This window comes from Mixophyes fleayi, chromosome 1 (assembly GCF_038048845.1).
Source record: "Mixophyes fleayi isolate aMixFle1 chromosome 1, aMixFle1.hap1, whole genome shotgun sequence".
In the NCBI taxonomy this organism is placed as follows: Eukaryota; Metazoa; Chordata; class Amphibia; order Anura; family Limnodynastidae; genus Mixophyes; species Mixophyes fleayi.
Window position 1 is genome coordinate 51,169,788 of NC_134402.1, and position 19,744 is coordinate 51,189,531.

General features: G+C 40.7%; 1 protein-coding gene across 1 annotated transcript in view; it reads left to right on the plus strand.

The window, feature by feature from the left end:
* Positions 1-19,744, plus strand: part of TBC1D19 (TBC1 domain family member 19) — a 123,947-nt gene that overhangs the window by 87,644 nt on the left and 16,559 nt on the right. The window contains exons 14-16 of the mRNA XM_075194760.1: positions 9,969-10,053; positions 12,137-12,181; positions 19,710-19,742. Of these exons, the coding sequence (XP_075050861.1) occupies positions 9,969-10,053; positions 12,137-12,181; positions 19,710-19,742 (163 nt within the window). The remainder of the gene's footprint in view (positions 1-9,968; positions 10,054-12,136; positions 12,182-19,709; positions 19,743-19,744) is intronic.

Below are 19,744 nucleotides of genomic sequence, written 5' to 3' on the forward strand. Positions count from 1 at the left end.
CTATAGATAGATAGCAGAGTGTTACTAGGAGGAAATAGTGGGGCACGGAGTGCAGGCAGTATGCCCTTAACTGTAACCAGATAATCATACCTAGAGCGGGTATTCCGCCATAGATCGGTAGCAGAGTGTTACAAAGAAAAGTCAGTGGGGCACCAAATGCGGATAGCCTTGCACCTCACAGCTACAGAGGTCAGCCTAAACAGACAGATTGGATAATCAATATCAATATAAACTTGTGTCTGTAACGGAGTTTACAGCTTTGAGGATCTAGTGAGGGCTAACACTTTCCCTGTGGCTGTATGAGGAAATTCCATATACTGTAGCAAAATCACTATAGATACATTGAAATTATTGATGGTAACACTGAATCTGCTATCTATTAGTAGATTTTCTTTAGGCTGAGAGCAAGGGTGAAATCAAGCTACAAAAAGGGCTGGTGATATAATTGAATACATTTATTGATAATTAATAAACCAGTCAATCAGAGCAGGGTTGCGGCAGGACAAGGGTTACTTGTCTTCTTAACAGTTTATGTTACAATTCACATGATATGTCATTACAAGTTTTAATATTTCGCTACTAGGACAATTTTATTAATGTATTAATAAAGATTTATCAAAAGATTTTAATTACGAAATCAATACACATTTATATCTCTCTAAACTCATTTTAAGAGTGCCCCATATGATCATCCTTTTCTTTCCTCTCAATTTGTATAAATGATGTATTTGTTGATCGGGTGCACCCTTCCTCTATTAGTATCTCTTATATAATTAAGAATGAGAGAAATACGTATTTTGAGGAGGTAATAAATGGGATGCTTGGTGCAGTCTTCTTTTTTCCTTTTGACACGTTCTATATTGTTGTCAAATATTTAGATTGTCCCCGTTGTGTAAACCATCACCAATCACAGTGAAATCAGTGATGGTATAAAAAGGTTTCCACACCAGTCACTTTATGAAAAATGTGGTATGGTGGATAGGCTCCAGGGGGTAAATGAATTATGCTCTGAGATTAGCAACTCGCCGATATTCGGCGACTTTGTCAGCAAAATTTAAAACGGCAATGTGTTTAAAGGTAAAACTTTATTACTGTTGCCTCTCATTTAAATGAGACTGTCACAGTCAATCAAGCTCCAAGATGGGTTATACTACCTTCTTTGGCCACAGTTGTGGCTGTCCCACCTAAAAATAGATCCCTATTAGCGTTCCCGCATCTGTTAATTTAGTTCTGCTAAGTTTGGGACCATTGTAAAACTCGTTATAATCAGGGATGAGCGGACTCGGATTATCGCAATCTGAGCGCACCCGAACAGTGCGGATCCGAGGGCGATCCGAGCACTGTTCGGGTATTTCCAGCGCTGAGAAAAACTGAAAACGAGGCTATGAGTCCAAACCCCGCCGTCGGAACGCGATACTCGGATTCTATAAATTCCCCGCTTGCCGCCGCCATCTTTACTCGGGCATTGATCAGGGAAGAGGGAGGGTGTGTTAGGTGGTCCTCCGTCCTGCTCTTTCTCGTGCTGTGCTGTGCTGTGTCTTGCTCAGTCCAGTGGTGCTGTGTCCTGTGCTCTGTCCTGCTGAGTTCAGTGGTGCTGTGTCCTGTGCTGTGTCCTGCTCAGTCCAGTGGTGCTGTGTCCTGTGCTCTGTCCTGCTGAGTTCAGTGGTGCTGTGTCCTGTGCTGTGTCCTGCTCAGTCCAGTGGTGCTGTGTCCTGTGCTCTGTCCTGCCGAGTCCAGTGGTGCTTTGTCCAGTGCTCTGTCCTGCTGAATCCAGTGGTGCTGTGTCCTGTCCTGCTAAGTCCATTGGTATAAAAAAAATTATAAAAAAATTATAAAAAAAAGTATAAAAAAATTAGTACTGCATTATATAACAACGTTCACTGTTCTTGCAGTAAAAAGGAATTTCTACTGCAATATTAAACTACGTTCACTGTTCCTGCAGTCAAGAAAAATTAGTACTGCAATATTTAACTATGTTCACTGTTCCTGCAGTCAAGAAATATTAGTACTGCAATATTTAACTACATTCACTGTTCCTGCAGTCCAGAAATATTAGTACTGCAATATTTAACTACGTTCACTGTTCCTGTAGTCCAGAAATATTAGTACTGCAATATTTAACTACGTTCACTGTTCCTGCAGTCCAGAAATATTAGTACTGCAATATTTAACTACGTTCACTGTTCCTGCAGTATAAAGGAATTTGTACTGCTGTATAACTCCAGTCCAGTGGTACTGTCCTGTGCCGCATATAATTTTTAAAGCCTTTGCCGGGTGTGTGTGGTTTAGGGGTACGCTCTCTTGTGCTGCATATAATGGAGTACAAAAATTTGGAGGATAAAGTAGGGAAAGATCAAGAACCACTTCCTCCTGATGCTGAAGCTGCTGCCACTAGTCATGACATAGACAATGAAATGCCATCAACGTCGTCTGCCAAGGCCGATGCCCAATCTCCTAGTAGAGGGCATGTAAAATCCAAAAAGCCAAAGTTCACTAAAATTAGCAAAAAAAGAAAATTAAAATCATCTGAGGAGAAACGTAAACTTGCCAATATGCCATTTACAACACGGAGTGGCAAGGAACGGCTTAGGCCCTGGCCCGTGTTCAGGACTAGTGGTTCATTTTCACCCAAGGATCTAAGCCCTCCTCCTCCCCCCCCCTCTAAAAAAATTAAGAGAGTTAAGCTGTCATCAACAACACAGCAAACAACTCTGCCTTCTAAAGAGATGGCATCACAAATCCCCAAGGTGAGTCCACGGGTGTTAGTGGTTTGCGAAGCCTGACCTTCCCATCACTGTACGGGAAAAGGTGGCTCCTTCCACCATTTGCAGCACGCCCTCTGCATATGCTGGAAGGATCACCCACAGTGCAGTTACAGATTTGGCTAATGAAGGTGTCAATGTTGTACACCGGGAGGAGGATATTGATGTAGCTGGCGCTGAGGAGGAACTTGACGAGGAGGATGCTGATGTGGTTATCTTAAATGAGGCACCCGGGGGGGGAAACAGTTGTTGTCCATGGGAAGAAAAAGCCCATCGTCATGCCTGGCCAGAAGACCAAGAAATCCACCTCTTCGGTCTGGAATTATTTCTATCCCAATCCGGACAACAAATGTATGGCCATATGTACCTTATGTAAAGCTCAAATAAGCAGTGGTAAGGATCTTGGCCACCTCGGGACATCCTCCCTTATGCGTCACCTGAATAACCTTCATAATTCAGTGTTTAGTTCAGGAACTGTGGCTAGGAAAGTCAGCAGTCCAGGGACACCTAAATCCCTTGGTCCTGTTGTATCCACACCAGCAACACCCTCCTCGTCAATTTCCTCCTCGATCTCGATTGTAGATAGTCCTGCAGGCCATGTCACCGGTATGACTGAGTCCTCTTCAATCCGGGATTCTTCCGGAGGATCCTGCAGCCTACTACTGCCGCTGCTGCTGTTGCTGCTGGTAGTCAGTCATCTTCCCAGAGGGGAAGTCGTAAGACCGCTGCGTCTTTCACTAAACAATTGACCGTACAACAGTCGTTTGCCATGAGCACGAAGTACGACAGTAGTCATCCTATGGCAAAGCGGATAACTGCGTCAATAACAGCTATGTTGGTGTTAGACCTGTGTCCGGTGTCCGCCATCAGTGGAGTGGGATTTAGACGGTTGATGGAGGTATTGTGTCCCCGGTACCAAATCCCGTCGAGATTTCACTTCACTAGGCAGGCGATACCCGGGATGTACAGAGAAGTACGAAAAAGTGTCCTCAGTGCTCTGAAAAATGCAGTTGTACCCACTGTCCACTTAACCACGGACATGTGGACAAGTGGTTCAGGGCAAACTAAGGACTTGCATCGACTTCCGCAGCAGCTGAATCAGTAGCAGCATCTCCCAAATGCCTGCTCGTTCCAAGGCAGGCAACGTTGTGTATCACTGGTTTCAGTAAGAGGCACAACGCTAACAACCTCTTAGAGAAACTGAGAGAAATCATTTTGCAGTGGCTTACCCCACTTACACTCTCCTGGGGATTTGTGGTGTCGGACAACGCCAGTAACATTGTGCGGGCATTACATATAGGCAATTTCCAGTACGTGCCATGTTTTGCCCACACAATAAATTTGGTGGTGCAGCATTACCTGAAGAGTGACAGGGGTGTGCAGGATATGCTTGCGGTGGCCCGCAAAATTGCTGTAAACTTTCGGCATTCTGCCACTGCCTACCGCAGACTCGAGCAACATCAGAAAAGCCTGAACCTGCCCTGCCATCACCTCAAACAATAGGTTGTGACGCGCTGGAACTCCACCCTCTATATGCTGCAGAGGATGGAGGAGCAGCAAAAGGCCATTCAAGCCTACACAGCCACCTACGACATAGGCAAAGGAGTGGGGATGCGCCTGAGTCAAGCGCAGTGGAGACTGATTTCCGTGTTGTGCAAGGTTCTCCAGCCATTTGAACTTGCCACACAAGAAGTCAGTTCTGACACTGCCAGCTTGAGTCAGGTGATTCCCCTGATCAGGCTGTTGCAGAAGCAGCTGGAGAAAGTGAGGGAGGAGCTGGTAAACCATTGCGATTCCACAAAGCATGTAGCTCTTGTGGATGAAGCCCTTCGTACGCTTTGCCAGGATCCGAGGGTGGTCACTCTTTTAAAGTCAGAGGAATACATTCTGGCCACTGTGCTCGATCCTCGGTTTAAAGCGTATGTTGTGTCTCTGTTTCCGGCGGACACAAGTCTACAGCGGTGCAAAGACCTGCTGGTCAGGATATTGTCCTCTGAAGAGGACCGTGATATGCCAACAGCTCCTCCTTCATTTTCTTCCACACCTGTGGCTGCAAGGAAACGAAACGACCCGCTGGCGGGTATGCAGACAACATCTGGTCCGGACTGAAGGACCTGCCAACCATTGCTGACATGTCTACTGTCGCTGCATTGGATGCTGTCACCATTGAAAAAATGTTGGAGGATTACTTTGCTGACACCATCCAAGTAGACATGTCAGACAGTCCTAACTTGTACTGGCAGGAAAAAAAAGGCAGTTTGGAAGCCCCTGTACAAACTGGCTCTATTTTACCTGAGTTGTCCCCCCTCCAGTGTGTACTCCGAAAGAGTTTTTAGTGCAGCGGGGAACCTGGTCAGTGAGTGGCGAAGAAGGTTGCTTCCGCAAAATGTTGAGAAGATGATGTTCATAAAAATGAATTATCAATACTTCAATCAAGACCAGCAATGGCCTCCAGAGACTACAGAGGGACCGGTGATTGTGGAGTCCAGCGATTGTGGAGTCCAGCGGGGACGAATTGATAATGTGTGCGGATGAGGAAGTACACACTGAAGGGGGCGAGGAATTAGAGGATGAGGATGACATCTTGCCTCAGTAGAGCCAGTTTAGTTTGTACAGGGAGAGATGAATAGCTTTTTTTGTGTGGGGGCCCAAACAAACCAATCATTTCAGCCACAGTAGTTTGGTAGGCCCTGTCGCTGAAATGATTAGTTTGTTAAAGTGTGCATGTCCTTTTTCCAAAACTAAAGGGTGGGTGGGAGGACCCAAGGACAATTCCATCTTGCACCTCTTTTTTTGGCATTATGTGCTCTTTGGGGCCTAGTTTTTCAAACTGCCATCCTGTCTGCCACTGCAGTGCCACTACTAGATGGGCCACGTGTTTGTTCCGCCCACTTGTGTCGCTTAGCTTAGACATCCAGCTACCTCGGTGCAACCTTTTGGCCTAAAAACAATATTGTGAGGTGTGAGGTGTTCAGAATAGACTGAAAATTAGTGGAAATGATTGTTATTGAATGTTACTGAGGTTAATAATAGTGTAGGAGTGAAAAAAAAACAAAAAACTGGATTTTAGCACTTTTTATGTTTTTTTTAAAAAAAAAATCAGAACCCAAAACCCTAAATCAGAACCAAAACCTTGAGTGGGGTGTTTTGGCAAAACCAATCAGAACCCAAAACCTCAAGCTATTCAGAACCCAAAACACGAAAAGTGCCCGGTGCACACCCCCTAGTTATAATACCACTTTGGCCCCATCTCTCCTTACCCCACTTTGTTGTACTGAGTTTCTTCCAAGCCATTCCTCCGCCTGTTTTTGCAAACTGCTCCCCCAGTGGCATGGGAGTGGTACATGACATTCTGGACCATCTGCTACGATGGAGATGCCGCGGCTGAAATATGGGCTCTGGTTGGCGAGATTCTTTGAATATTTACAAATAAGACACTTCATCTCTTATCTCCCTAAAACACTACTTGTCAGTCCTCTTGCGCAGCTGGAGGTCTATTGTTATAGAGATCCCTTTTCAAAGAGAATGGTCTCCTTCCTTTTTAATCTATTAGTAAATGCTAAACAATCTCCTACCAATAAACATGAAACAAGAGGGAAAAGACCCCCAGACAAGGACTAATGGTCATCAGTTAGGGAAAGAATGTCAAAATCCTTATTAAAGAGAATACGTTAAAAAATTATTACAGGGGGTACTTCGTACCAACTCGGCTCCGAAGGATGCTTGGCCTGGTTTTCCCTTACTGGTGGAGAGGTTGCAGTAAATTATGCTCCTTTCTTCACATTTGGTGGGCATGTCCTAAGATAGCCAAGTTCTAGGACAATATAGCCATCCTTATATCCAATGTTACCTTAACACCCATTTCTAAAAATCCATGGTCATTCCTATTGGGGATGCCGATCACAGGATTGGAGCCTATCTGAGGGATCTGTGATACTCTTATAATACCTTGTTTCATTCCAGAAGTGGACTCTCAGACCTATCATTATAGTTGAGTAATCTGCACATGCCGCTCTTGACGGTTCCTTCTATGGCATTTGTCTTCTATAGGGTGTGTCAGGCCCCCGAGGGTCAACCTCTTCTGTCCCCCCCTTCTTACATTTCGGTGTGCACCTCCTTTTCTTGGATATTTTCATTCCACATTTGCAACTTTACTTTGATGTCTTCAAAAATTTTACTGTCTTGTTATATTTGGAAACTTAAATAAAGTGTTTTAAAAAAATAAATGCTTCCACGCTGATCTGAATTATGTGAAGTTCTTTTTCAAGTTTTTCCTGTCTCTTATCCTTCCCACAATATCTCTCTCTGTCCCATACCCCAATATATATTTTTAATAATGAGCTCTATTTCAGAATAACCCCAATGATCTGAGTAATGTACAGTTATTCCTTCCATTTTGATGAATAGAACACATTCATTAGGACCAGATTTCCTGGGCAAATCGTTTAAGTACTGTGATTGGGTGAAATCTAGATGACTCTCAGGGAATCTGATCCATAAAATGAATCTGTGATTTTCATGATGATTTATTATTTTAATTTTTGGAATAAGCTATTTTAATAAGAGAGAGACTGCATGCACTGTCAGGCACCCAACAATCATTAATACTACTTTGGATAACGTCTACATTTTGTCCTTCCAGCTTTTATGTATGTATCACCTCAAAGGCAACCCTCCTCTGTACAGTGATGGCTGCAGGTTGCTAACCTCTCTTTTTATTGTTGCAACTTAGACTTCAAAGAGAAAAGATCATAAACACAATCAATAGGTTCCAGAAAAAGAGCCTATCGCTATCACAAAACAGGAGCGATAGTACACAATAGTTTAGCCTTTCATTTTGTGGTTATGTAAGAGATTTTATATTACAATCATTTTATTTTGAGCTATAACGGTGCCGCTATCATTTTATATGAGACACCAGATACATCAGACTCTCTGTTGTGACTGGTAGCAGGGCTGTTGATACACTGGGAGATCTGATCAGTGATGTTGTTTACCGATAGTCAACAAAATATACAAACCTAAATATTATATACTTGGGGTAACATGGGAACTGGAAATGCGTTTTACCAAAGACAAACCAAATTTTACAATGATTTCCTGTATCTTCATTGCAGTTTGAACTTACTAATGCAATTATTATCCTAAATGGCTTGTAACATCTAGTAACAATACTTTGGTCCATGTAGTGAGAGATATTAGAATGGAGCAGTAAAGAGAGGGATAATTATGGAAAGGGACAAATATGGCAATAGATGACTTACCCGTAGGTTTTCCTGCTTTTTTCTATGACCTGTAGCACAGTAGCTAAGTGGTTAGCACTTCAGCACCTCTCAGCACTGGGGTCATGAGTTCAATTCCCGACCATAGACTTATCTGTGCGGAGTTTGTATGTTCTCCCCGTGTTTGCGTGGGTTTCCTCCGGGTGCTCCGGTTTCCTCCCACACTCCAAAAACATACTGGTAGGTTAATTGGCTGCTAACAAATTGACCCTAGTCTGTGTGTGTATGTTAGGGAATTTAGACTGTAAGCTCCTATGGGGCAGGGACTGATGTGAGTGAGTTTTCTGTACAGTTCTGCGGAATTAGCGGCGCTATATAAATAATTGATGATGATGATATAGTTCTCTCTTGTCCCTCTGCTTTTCCCATTTTATCAGCAGTATTTTAGGCTACATCTGTCTGATGGCATCTTTTATGCACTTATAGCCAGCATCAACATGGAGAAGGGATGTAATTGGCCCTAGTAAATATCTTAAGGAAAGCTCGGGAGACCGCTGCATATTTCACAAAATTTGAAAAATATCTAAGTAATTCAAAGAGCAGCTTCACAAAACATAACTGCTTAAAGAACAAGAGCAGTGTTACTGTGCCGAGGCATTGTCAGCAGCAGGAAGCCTGTGACTAGTCTTGGTGTTTAGAGACTGGGAGTAGATTTACAAAAGCTTCTAAAAGGGAACCATGGAGGTGTTGCCCATAGCAACCAATCAGCATGTACTATCATTTTCTAGAATGTTCTAGATAAATGTTAGATAGGATCTGATTGGTTGTTATGGGCAACACCTCCATGTTTCCCTTTTAGAAGCTTTAGCAAATCTACCCCTGGCATGGAACAGCTATAGAACCTTGTGCAAATGCAATGTACTGCACATACTCTATGGAAACAACTTACATTTTCTGGGGCAGAAAAGTTCTCTTACTAGATAAGCACTGACATACATGCAGGGACCATGTCCTGAATCTATGCCAGTGCTTCCAGGTGTACCCTCAGCAGACTCTGTGTAGTCATACTTCTATTTCCAAATCTAATGTGTGCACACCTTATTGTTCAAAACATATATATATATTGTATATAGCTCTTTGAATGAAGCAATGAAAGGACTCAAAGGCTGCACATTCATCAATACTGGCTCAGCTCACAGAATGGCTACCTTGTTTATATTTAGGCAATTGGTACAGCCATTCTGTGTGCTGTTCATGAGAATGCCACCTGTCACTAGGAACTCACTAAGAACTAGTGACTGAGGCATGAGACGCTTTGTGCCTCAGCAGTCTCACTAGTTCCTAGTGAATCGATAGGTTCAATACTTGTTCAGTCCACAAAATGGCTGCCACCACTGTATTTACAGTGTGCTGTGGATACACTGTGAGGTAAATCATACATGACAGAACTTTGACACTACTCTTTAATGTATGCCTTATACCAGACTTGTGGTCAGCGATATTTCAAGGAATGAAAACCATACATTTGCCAATTACAAAATCCCTGGAGACCTGTTTTTTATGTTAATGGAAATAATTGTATCGCAAAAATAATTGCTGCAAAGCTACATATTCCATGTCTTTTTATAGATATGTACACCAGGAAGATATGGAAAAAATACTGTGACGTAACACTAATGGACCATGAAAAATTACTATTTTATAAAGCCTGCACTTAATGACACAGAAAAAAGCACTAAGGGTCAAATAGGGCATTACTAATGTGAAGTGTGGATAATTTATCTGTAAATACCTGTGAGCTCTAATTACCACTTAATGCCGTTTATCTAATTGTATTGGTGATGGCTGATTTTATTAACATTGCTAACCTTTACTGTTATGCATATTTTAGTTAGCTTCTTGGCTTATTAGCAGTGTGTAAATTAATTTTTTTCTTAGTTATGTAACTATTACACTACTTGGGTTTCACTTTAATTTCCCCCAGGTCTTGCTCTGTTTCTCCCGGGACACCTCTGTGCTTGAACACTTTGTATACAACAGTGCATCACCGCCAAAGTCCTATATCCGGGGTAAGGGACTGCATTTCTCATCATGTATTTTCATCATGTATTTTTATTCTACTTTCTCAAAATGTTATGCAATTGGACAGAGAGAAGAGACTGGTATGGTAGGAAATCAAATATTGTATGTATAGCTTATAGCTGCTGATACAGATGTTACAGATGCCATTGTTGATCAGTGATTTTGTATACAAGTGTTTTTAATGCCGGTATACCTCCTAACATCCCGATTTAGGCAGGACAGTCCTGATTTCAGGAAAAGTTGTCCTAATTGGTGCGAAAGTTAGGAGGTATTCTGCTCACTGCTGCTGCATGGCAGAGCAGCGATGAATGGGCGCTGTGTGCACTGCACGGCAATGAAGGGGTTTTGAGGGGCACGTCCCCCATTGTTCTGTGTAAACCCCCCTCCCCAGTGCCAATGATGCCTACCCAAATGTTAGGAGGCATGTAGTAGATTTTAGTCATCTTGCTCCAAATTACAGAAACACCTTATTCAGATGACATTACGTCCTAACAGTCCACATTGTAGATCCCATACTTCTAATAAGGAGAGGGGAATTACACCGAACATACACAAGTTAGGTTGTACTGTGCAGTTGTACACACACAGATTGGATATAAGAATAACGGCACACAATTCATGAGTGCATAACAACATTGCAACCACAACCCATATACAGAGAACAATAACACATTCTGAAGATTGCATACAGTGTACAGAACAACAATGTTGTAATAGTTTAATTCAATATTAAATAAGGAAGGTATCATTCATATATATATATATATATATATATATATATATATATATATATATATATATATGGATCAGTGGTTGAGGCTTCTGATGTTTGGAGGCTGAACTGACAACATATAGGAGTTTGAAAAAAATGATCACATACAGTAGAGCATACTTGCCAACTTATAGCAAGTATGATGCAGGAGCCTGCCAGGGAAGGTGGGTGTGCAGGGGGCGGGGCTCCGAAAATCCTGTCATTCTAGCCACGGTGAATCGCTGCCTTTTGGGCCTAATTCTGCCCACTTCACTAGGAAGTGGGCAGATCCGGGAGATTGCCACACTCTCCCGGGAGTCTGTGAGACTCACGCGAAATGCGGGATTTTCCCGGACTTTCCGGGAGAGTTGGCAAGAATGCAGTAGAGGCAGCATTGCTTTTATGGTAACACTGTCACAATGTGGGACACTGACAATTTGTGCCACAGTAAAACATATTCAGAATTGTTATTTTACAAACATTCCGTTTTATACTGCAAAAAGATTAAGCAAATTAGTGTAAATAAATATCTACTGTTATGAAAATTGTATTTATGATATGAGCAAACGTCATATTGCCCATGTGGTAATTGGTTTTCTGCTGGAAAAATATGGGAACACTAGTGTTAAGCCACCTAGTTGTGCATGAGCGCCTAAAAAATGATATATTTGGTTATATTTTCTTACTTCACTTTCTCAGTAAAACATTGTGTGCCCCAAACATTTTCATGATACAGACACCCTAACTTTAATTATATTTTGCAATGTAAAAGATTATCCGATTAATGTTTTGGTGGCTTGTTGTGAATCCACAAATTAAGGCTATAGGTATATAATATAGAATACCACAGTCAGTAGATTCGCAAATGTCAGTTTGTATATAATAAAACAAGCAGTCTATACATCTGCAGTATGCTGCTGCTTGTCCAGACCAGCAACTGTCATAATGACTGTTTTATTATTTCATTTAAAACCTATCATTATTTTGGTTATTTCATATTGACAGTAATTTAAACAAAACAGACATTGTTGCCTTGCAGCATCCACATATTTAAAACATAGATTAATATATTCTAGTTAATAATTGCTATATAATAGTCATCTTTCAGAACCATTTCATTCATTAGTTAGAAGCCAATAAATATTTCACTTCTACTCATATATATGCTTGAGGCTCTTCAACCTGACAAATGACTGTCATTTATTCTCCTTGCTTAAGTTTTCATATTGTTTAGCTATTTTAATTGTGCATAGGACTACATTTCTTTCTGTGTTGTTTGACTATCTGAAAAGTATAATTTGCATCGATTTCAATTCCAGGAAAGCTTGGCTTGGAAGAGTTTGCTGTTGTCTATCCACCAAATGGTACGTTGTGCTTTGTCTTCCTCTAGTGGTAGACATGAAAATTACACAAAAAGAAAGAAGTGATATTAATGTAATGCCTTCAAATTACATATTAAGAAAATGCAATACACAGATTATATTGTTATTGTAGATTATATTTGTTTTCATTGACTATGTTTTCTAATTGTGAAAGCTGGTTAGTTCAGCAACTTGTCAGGCAGCTATAAGAATATTAGCATTGGTTCCTTTTCGTTTCATTTTTTTTTAGTTTATTTTTTACTTAAAAACACTATAAACCTACACACTCCATTTACAAAGCGTTGCATTGAGTATGCGTGTAACTTAATGTGCACTGGGAGTACCATCTTTGAACATTAACGCAAAACTAAGGTGTATATTGCTACAGCATTCAGTAACTAAAGCAATAATAGATAATGCAAGTGTTCAGTACAGCTTATCCTCTAATGTATTTGCATTTTCAGGAAAGTGAATTCACCTGCCTCTCACATAATATGAAACATTTACCTATCATGCTTCATTCATTCAGCCATCATTAAAGTACCACACTATTACTGGACATTTACAGATCTCTGCTGGATTGCACACAATGGGAAATTCATTTTAACTGGATCTTGAGGCATACATAGTACACCACACGTTTTGCACAATGGGTCTCTCTGATGCTGATCATCAAAGGGAAGCTAGTAGTTACACAGACAATGGAATGGCTGATGGGCAGATGGGGCACAGGTCAGTTAAGCAATTAGCTGCATTCTCTCCTTTGTGAATGGTACAGGATTTTTAATTAATTTTTTTAAATAATTATTATCCTCCTCTTTTGTAATAGTACTAGTATTAATAAAGAAAACAAATACCACGTGCGAGGTCATATGTTTTGTTGGCCACTTTACAGTTTTATTAAAATTTAAATATAAATATTATACAGTATTGATGAAAGCAGTTGCTATAAAACAGTGGATCCGATTGGCTGGGAACCTCAGTTCATATTCCGTTGTCAGTTCTTTGCGGCCTTGGATAAGTCGCATTGTCTACCACAGTAAGCTTAATTGGTAATTCGTAAGTAAAGTCATGTGAAATAAGAAAGTACTCTTTCTTTTCAAATCTGTGTTTTTACATATCAGGGCATAATTAGCAATCTTCCAGTCCTCACCAAGTTCTAAAATGTGATCAATCTAATCACATATGAAAATTAACCCATTGTCATCATTTATTTCACATTGGTTTTACATTGTCATCATTTATTCTGCAAAAAAATTAAGCCAACATGAGTAAGCAATGGGTCAAAAAGGAAGTACACCCTTAAAGCTTCCACGTCTATAAACAAGGTAATTTGAGAAAAGTAGTAATCGAGTGCACTTCATTTTCTGAATCTGGAAAAGGTTTTAAGGCCGTTTCCAAATGATTTGAAGTCCATCATATTACATTGAGAAAGATTATTTACAAACAGGGAACACTGAGGACAGTTGCCAGTCTTCCCGGGAGTGGATGTCCCATCAAGATCAGGCTCTATGGTGCTCCTAGAAATCTCAGTGAACTGAAAAGCTACATCATGGGGTAAATGTATTAACCTCCAGATTGTTGAACTCCCACGAGTTCGCCGTCTTCAGCGCTTAAATTTAAAGCGGCGCTGCCTTGTAAAGGGAAACTTCCCTTTACAAGGCAGCGCCGCTATAAATTTAAGCGCTGAAGACGGCGAACTCGCGGCAGTTCAACAATCCGGAGGTTAATACATTTACCCCCATGTCTCTGTCAGCATGGTAAATATCATCAGAAATAGACTAAACCAGTATGACCTTCATGAAAGGGTAGCAAGGACAAAATCCCTTCTATCTAAAAAACTCCATCATTGGGCATCTGAAAGAAACACAAGACCTCCGGAATAGACAAGACCAAAGTGGAGATTATCGGTCTTGATGCCATGTTTGTTGGAAACCAAATGCAGTAGATCGCTGCAATAAACTCCTACCAACCATCAAGCAGGTTGGTGGAGAGGTGATGTTTTAAGGCTGCTTTGCAGCTACAGGACTGGCCACCTAGCATCACTGAGTCCACCAAGAACTCCTCTTTATATCAAAATATTCAAGTGGAAAATGGGTGGTCATCTGTCTGACAGCTGCAGCTTCACCAGAATTGGATGGGGCAATAGGATAATGATCCTAACCATACCTGTAATTCTACAAACTAGCTGAAAAGCAAAACAATCAAGATTTTGGAATGACCAAGTTTAAGTTTAAGTTCACACTTAAGCCTTAAGACATCGACCTTAAGAGATCTGTGTATAAACAAATGCCATCAAACATTAATTAACTAAAGTAGTGTTATAAGGAGGAGTGGTCCAAAATGCCACAAATATGGTGCAAGAGACTAATAAATTCATACAGAACATTATTAATTCAACATGAATTCTTCACTTATTTTTCATTGCATAAATGACAAGTAAAATAAGTTATATTTTTTAATTTTATTACATGCATTAAGTTTTAGCATATTTATTTGTGAGTGATTTTCAGATATCCGGGTGTCAATTTATGTATAATACTGCAAACCAGAGTTGTGGGTTGTGGTAGAAGACTATCCTCAGGTTTGTCTGTTCAAAGTCAGTTTTTTTTCTTTACACCAAACATGGCATATAGCTCTCCAGCCAAATAACTACATCATTCCATTTTAAAGACTTTATTTTGGTTTTCATGTTTCAAAATACATCAATACACAAAATAACACGTTGGGATTTACACAAAGAACATAATCATAATTGGGAACCGTAGACCTATTGAGTTCAAGAAATTGCATGCGATTTTAGTAGAATCTAGGTAATAACAATGTATGGGTAACCTGAGCATATGCTAATGTGCGATAATAAGGGTTACTGGGCGTAAAAGAAGGGTAGAATGGGTGGGTTGAGGAACTCAGAGTAACTCCCAAGAACCCCAGCGAGCACAGGGTGGATAAGATATCTTTGAAAAAAATCAATACTGATTATCAAGTAATTATGGAAGCAAACATGAAACATTTACAGACGGAGACCTGCAAGTCTACTGGAAGAGGGGTTTTGGTTAGTTAAGGCATTGTAATCGTACCATAGGCTCCAAATTTATGAGCCTTGTTGTTCAAGCAGAAATTTTCTCAATGAAAACATGATGCCATATTTCATTGTGTACCTGGTGAATGGAAGGAGGCTAGATTGTCCCAATAATGGGCCACCAGGCACCTAGTTGTATTAAGAATTTTTGTGGCCAATTTATTTGGAGGTTTGTTCAGGAGACCTATTGGTAAACCGAAAAGAAAGGACTAAAGGTCTTTTGTGATAAGAGGGTTATTTTGGATACAAGGGTAGTTATGTTATCCCAAAATTTTGCGATCTTAGGGCAGGACCACCAAATGCGGTAGAAGAAACCTAGTTCATTAAATCTCTACAACACAAAGGGGAAGTTGTGCCAAATATCTTTTGGAGTCTAGTAGGAACTAATTGCCAACTATATTAAATTTTGTAAGTACTTCCTTTAATGCAAGTAGAGATTGACGAATTTGACACCCTTTCCCTGATGGTAGACCATGTGTGCTCATTGGGTTGTCTGCCCAGATCAGACTCCCAATAATTTTTTTTATTTTTTTTTAAACTCTTTATTTGAAGAGGAAACAACAGGAACAGTACATACAACATTTTTGACAAGAAAAATCTTAATAATCAAGGTGTTTCCTCTGAGTTTTATACTTTTATATCGGTGGGGAGGGAAGGGGGGGAGGGGGTAGAGAGGCACAAATATTGTCAACAAAATAGCTAATAAATAGATAGGCGCGTAAACTTGGAACAATGCTAAGAAAAGCTGGAACACACAGTTACAGTTGTTACGTGACAGAGAGGTAGCATATAGACATTACTCACCCACCGCGCACCATATCCAGCCTGGGGGGTCCAGAGGCGGCCCAGAAGCTATGTTCCAACTGCCGGGGGAGGAGCCGTATTGGATAGGCAGCTACGGCTTTCTAGTAAGTACCACGGGGCCCACACCTTATCAAAGTTATATGATTTATCATGAAGGTAGCACGTTATACTCTCCATGCTTGCGACATGACCTATGTACGACCGTAACTCCTGCATAGAGGGAGCCCTAGGGTCTTTCCAGTGCTTTGCTATTAGGGATTTAGCGGCAGACTCCCAATTATTTTGTGTATTGGGTAGCCGGCTGTTTTGAATTTCTTATCATATTATAGAGCAAAAAAAATCATACTTTTTGAGAGAGGGCTATGGAAACAGCGAGGCTCACGTTTGCATCATGAGTTTGGAAATATTGGAGGGTCTTGCAATCTGGGGGTAAATGTATCAAGCTGAGAGTTTTCCGGCGGGTTTGAAAAGTGGAGATGTTGCCTATAGCAACCAATCAGATTCTAGCTTTCATTTTGTAGAATGTACTAAATAAATGATAGCTAGAATCTGATTGGTTTTTCAAACCCGCCGGAAAACTCTCGGCTTGATACATTTGCCCCCTGGAGACCAAATTTATGTTGCAGAATCTCCAATGAGGAGCAATTGCCCCTATCCAGGACATCAAACAACGTTCAAATGCTGCTGGAGTAACAGTGTGAGAAATGAGAGTAATATTGACCAGTTGTAAACTTATAATTATAATTATCCTAAAGTGGGGTGAGTGGTGAAGGGAAAGTAGAAGTTTTAAAGTGGATTTTGCAGAGATCCTATATCCGTTGTTTTTCCATGTAAATTGAACAAACCATTTATGTAGTTGTGTTAGAGTGGGTTTTTGAACTTTGATCGGAAGTGTCCGGAAGAGGTAGAGCAGCCTAGGCAGTATATTCATTCACAATTCTTCCTAACCTGGATAGAAAAGCTTCTGCCACATAAACAGGTCTAGCTTGATAGATCTTACGATAGGAGGGAAGTTATCTTTGTAGAGAGTGTCGTATGTGCGGGTGATGAAAACCCCTAAATATTTAATTTTGTTATTTCTACAAGAAATGTTGAAGTTACTCTTGAGGAGCTCAAGGGTAGATGGTTGAAGGTGTAAAGGGAGAGCCTCTGTTTTAGAAGAATTGTTTTTATACCCCGACAGGAGGTCATAAAAAGACAATATTTAATAAGGGTTTGTAACTGCCATCTATGAGGAAGTTTGGGCGAGAAGGACATTGTTGCCAAACAGGAAGATCTTAAAATTTTCTGAGCCCAATGAGATGCCCCTAATATTTGGAGACTGATGAAAACCCTTGAGCTAAAATCAAGGGTGAAAGGGGACACACCTGTCTAGAACCGTTAGTTATAGCAAAGGTGTCTGAGAATGCTATTCACTGAGACCCTTGCCGAGGGAGAAGAGCAACGTTCTTGTATCCCCTACAAAAAGTCGCGCCAAACCCAACCTGACATGACATGACATGTGGTATTACAGTCTCCTGCTACGACTGCGCTACCCCTTCAGTGCAGTGACGGGACTTCATTGAGATTATGGAAGAAATGTACCTAACCTGTGTTAGGGGCATAAACATTAAGCAGTATGTAGGGATTGTCATTCATTTCTCCTGCCAAGATAAGGTTTGCAAATGATTCTAGAGCATTTAAAGTCAGATGAGTAGAGAACATAATAATGAGGCTCTTCTTTTTACACGTGAAGCATGAAAGGAGAGGGAAACATTGTGATTTGAGCTCCAGGTGGCAAGACCCTGCAAAGTGGGTCTCCTGTAGGAATACAATGCCAGACATTTCAGGGCCTTTTTAGGCCTTGTACATTAAATAACAATAATTTAAGGGCCATGTGTTTGTATGGTTAAGCGCTGACTGAAAGCGCCAGGAGCAGGAGTACCAAGGCCTGCCAGGGCCCCTTGGGGACCCACTCAGGGAAATGATGGGATGTGGAAAAGGAAAGGAAAAAAGGGGGAAGAGAGGATGAGCACAGGACAGGGGAAATGAGGGCTAGTGTCACTAATATGAATAGCCTAGACTGTCCGAAACTAGCTCCAATGGCCAGAGGGAGGTTGTGTGGCTCCGGCTTTTGCCACGGTCAACAGGAAAATCTTGTGGAGTACTATCTCTATATGGGTATGATGAGAAAAGGCATAAATCACACAAGGTGGAGCATTAGTGCACATAGGTGTTGGGTGAGATGTATATGTGTAGTGGAGTGGGGAGGATAAATAATGTATATTTTAAACAAAGTTCACATGTATATCACATAGAAATACTTGAAATAACTATATAACAAAATACAATAAAATTCAACTTATCCGTCACTGATCTCTAGTACAGACTACAAAAAGCGGTTCTCTAAGAGTTGTCAACTGGTGGTAAGGTGTTGTCCCAAACGTGAAGTAAAGGTCAGGCATCTGTTTCTGTGAAGAGACCTAGAAGTAAACAAACATGGAGAACAGGCAAGAAAAACAAACAAAACCGTAACTGGTACATCTCGTCTGGATGTATGGGAAACAAACAGCAGGTAGCGTATATAACCTTAATAAAGACATTAGCATTGATGGCGATTTAAAGTGTTTTATGGAATGTGGCAAATAGATGTGTCATGATCACTATGCATTAGAGAACTTCACATAAAGACTAGTTCCTGGAGCCAAACGCCTGCCTTCGAGATAGGGGGCAGGATAACCACAATTGGAGCTAGTCCAGGATTGTAACTTAGAAAACCCATCAAACGCCCGCAGACCAAAAATGTTAGCAGGGGTTCATGTGTCCAAAGGTACTTTGGTTTTGGAGGAAACCCAAAGCCAATAGTGTTTTGGGGCCCCTTTGAGGTAAGTGATCCTGTTCAACTGCTGCTTAGCAGTCACTGGATGGGGGTTGCTTGAAACCGAATGTTCAGCTTCCCAAGTATTTGGAGAGCCTCATCTGGTGTGCTGGAGTTACTAACCATCTCTATGTGTTTTGGTGAACACTGTATTTAGTTTAGGAGACGATAAAGCTTAGATGTGTAATCATTTTTTCTAACCAATTTTTCGCCATCATTTGTTATACTGTCATATTAGTCATTTGATTGCATTGAAATGATGATCAGATTTTGATATGCCCAAATATGTAAGGCAGCAAAATTTTACATTGGTGTTATTTTCTCTCATAAATAACTGTATGATAAGTGAGTAGTCTAAATCTCCTACACTGTATTTTAATAACCTTTTCAATTCATAGTACATGATTTTATAGTGTGTTTGACTATGTTTTTTGCATTTTCTTCTATTGAGTCTTCTTCATCTATGGTAGGGTAAGTAGTGGAGCATAGACCAACATGTAGCACAGTAATGGGAATATTCACAGCAGTACAGAATATTTTGGGATCTGATCTTATTGGAGAGTGAGGGCACATGTAAACAGAGCAGTGTCATGAAATAAAGGCAGTGGAAGTATACAGGAAACCACAGACTTAGATTTAGATAGTAGAAGGAGCAGGGTCCCTAGTCATGATGTGAGGCTAAAACATTGTGATGGCGAAAGCACATCTATAGGAAACACACTTCATACATCCAACTTTTTTTTTTTCTATACACATAGTCCTAATATGTTATCTATTTCCCTTTTTAGGTGTGATACCATTTCATGGATTTTCAATGTATGGT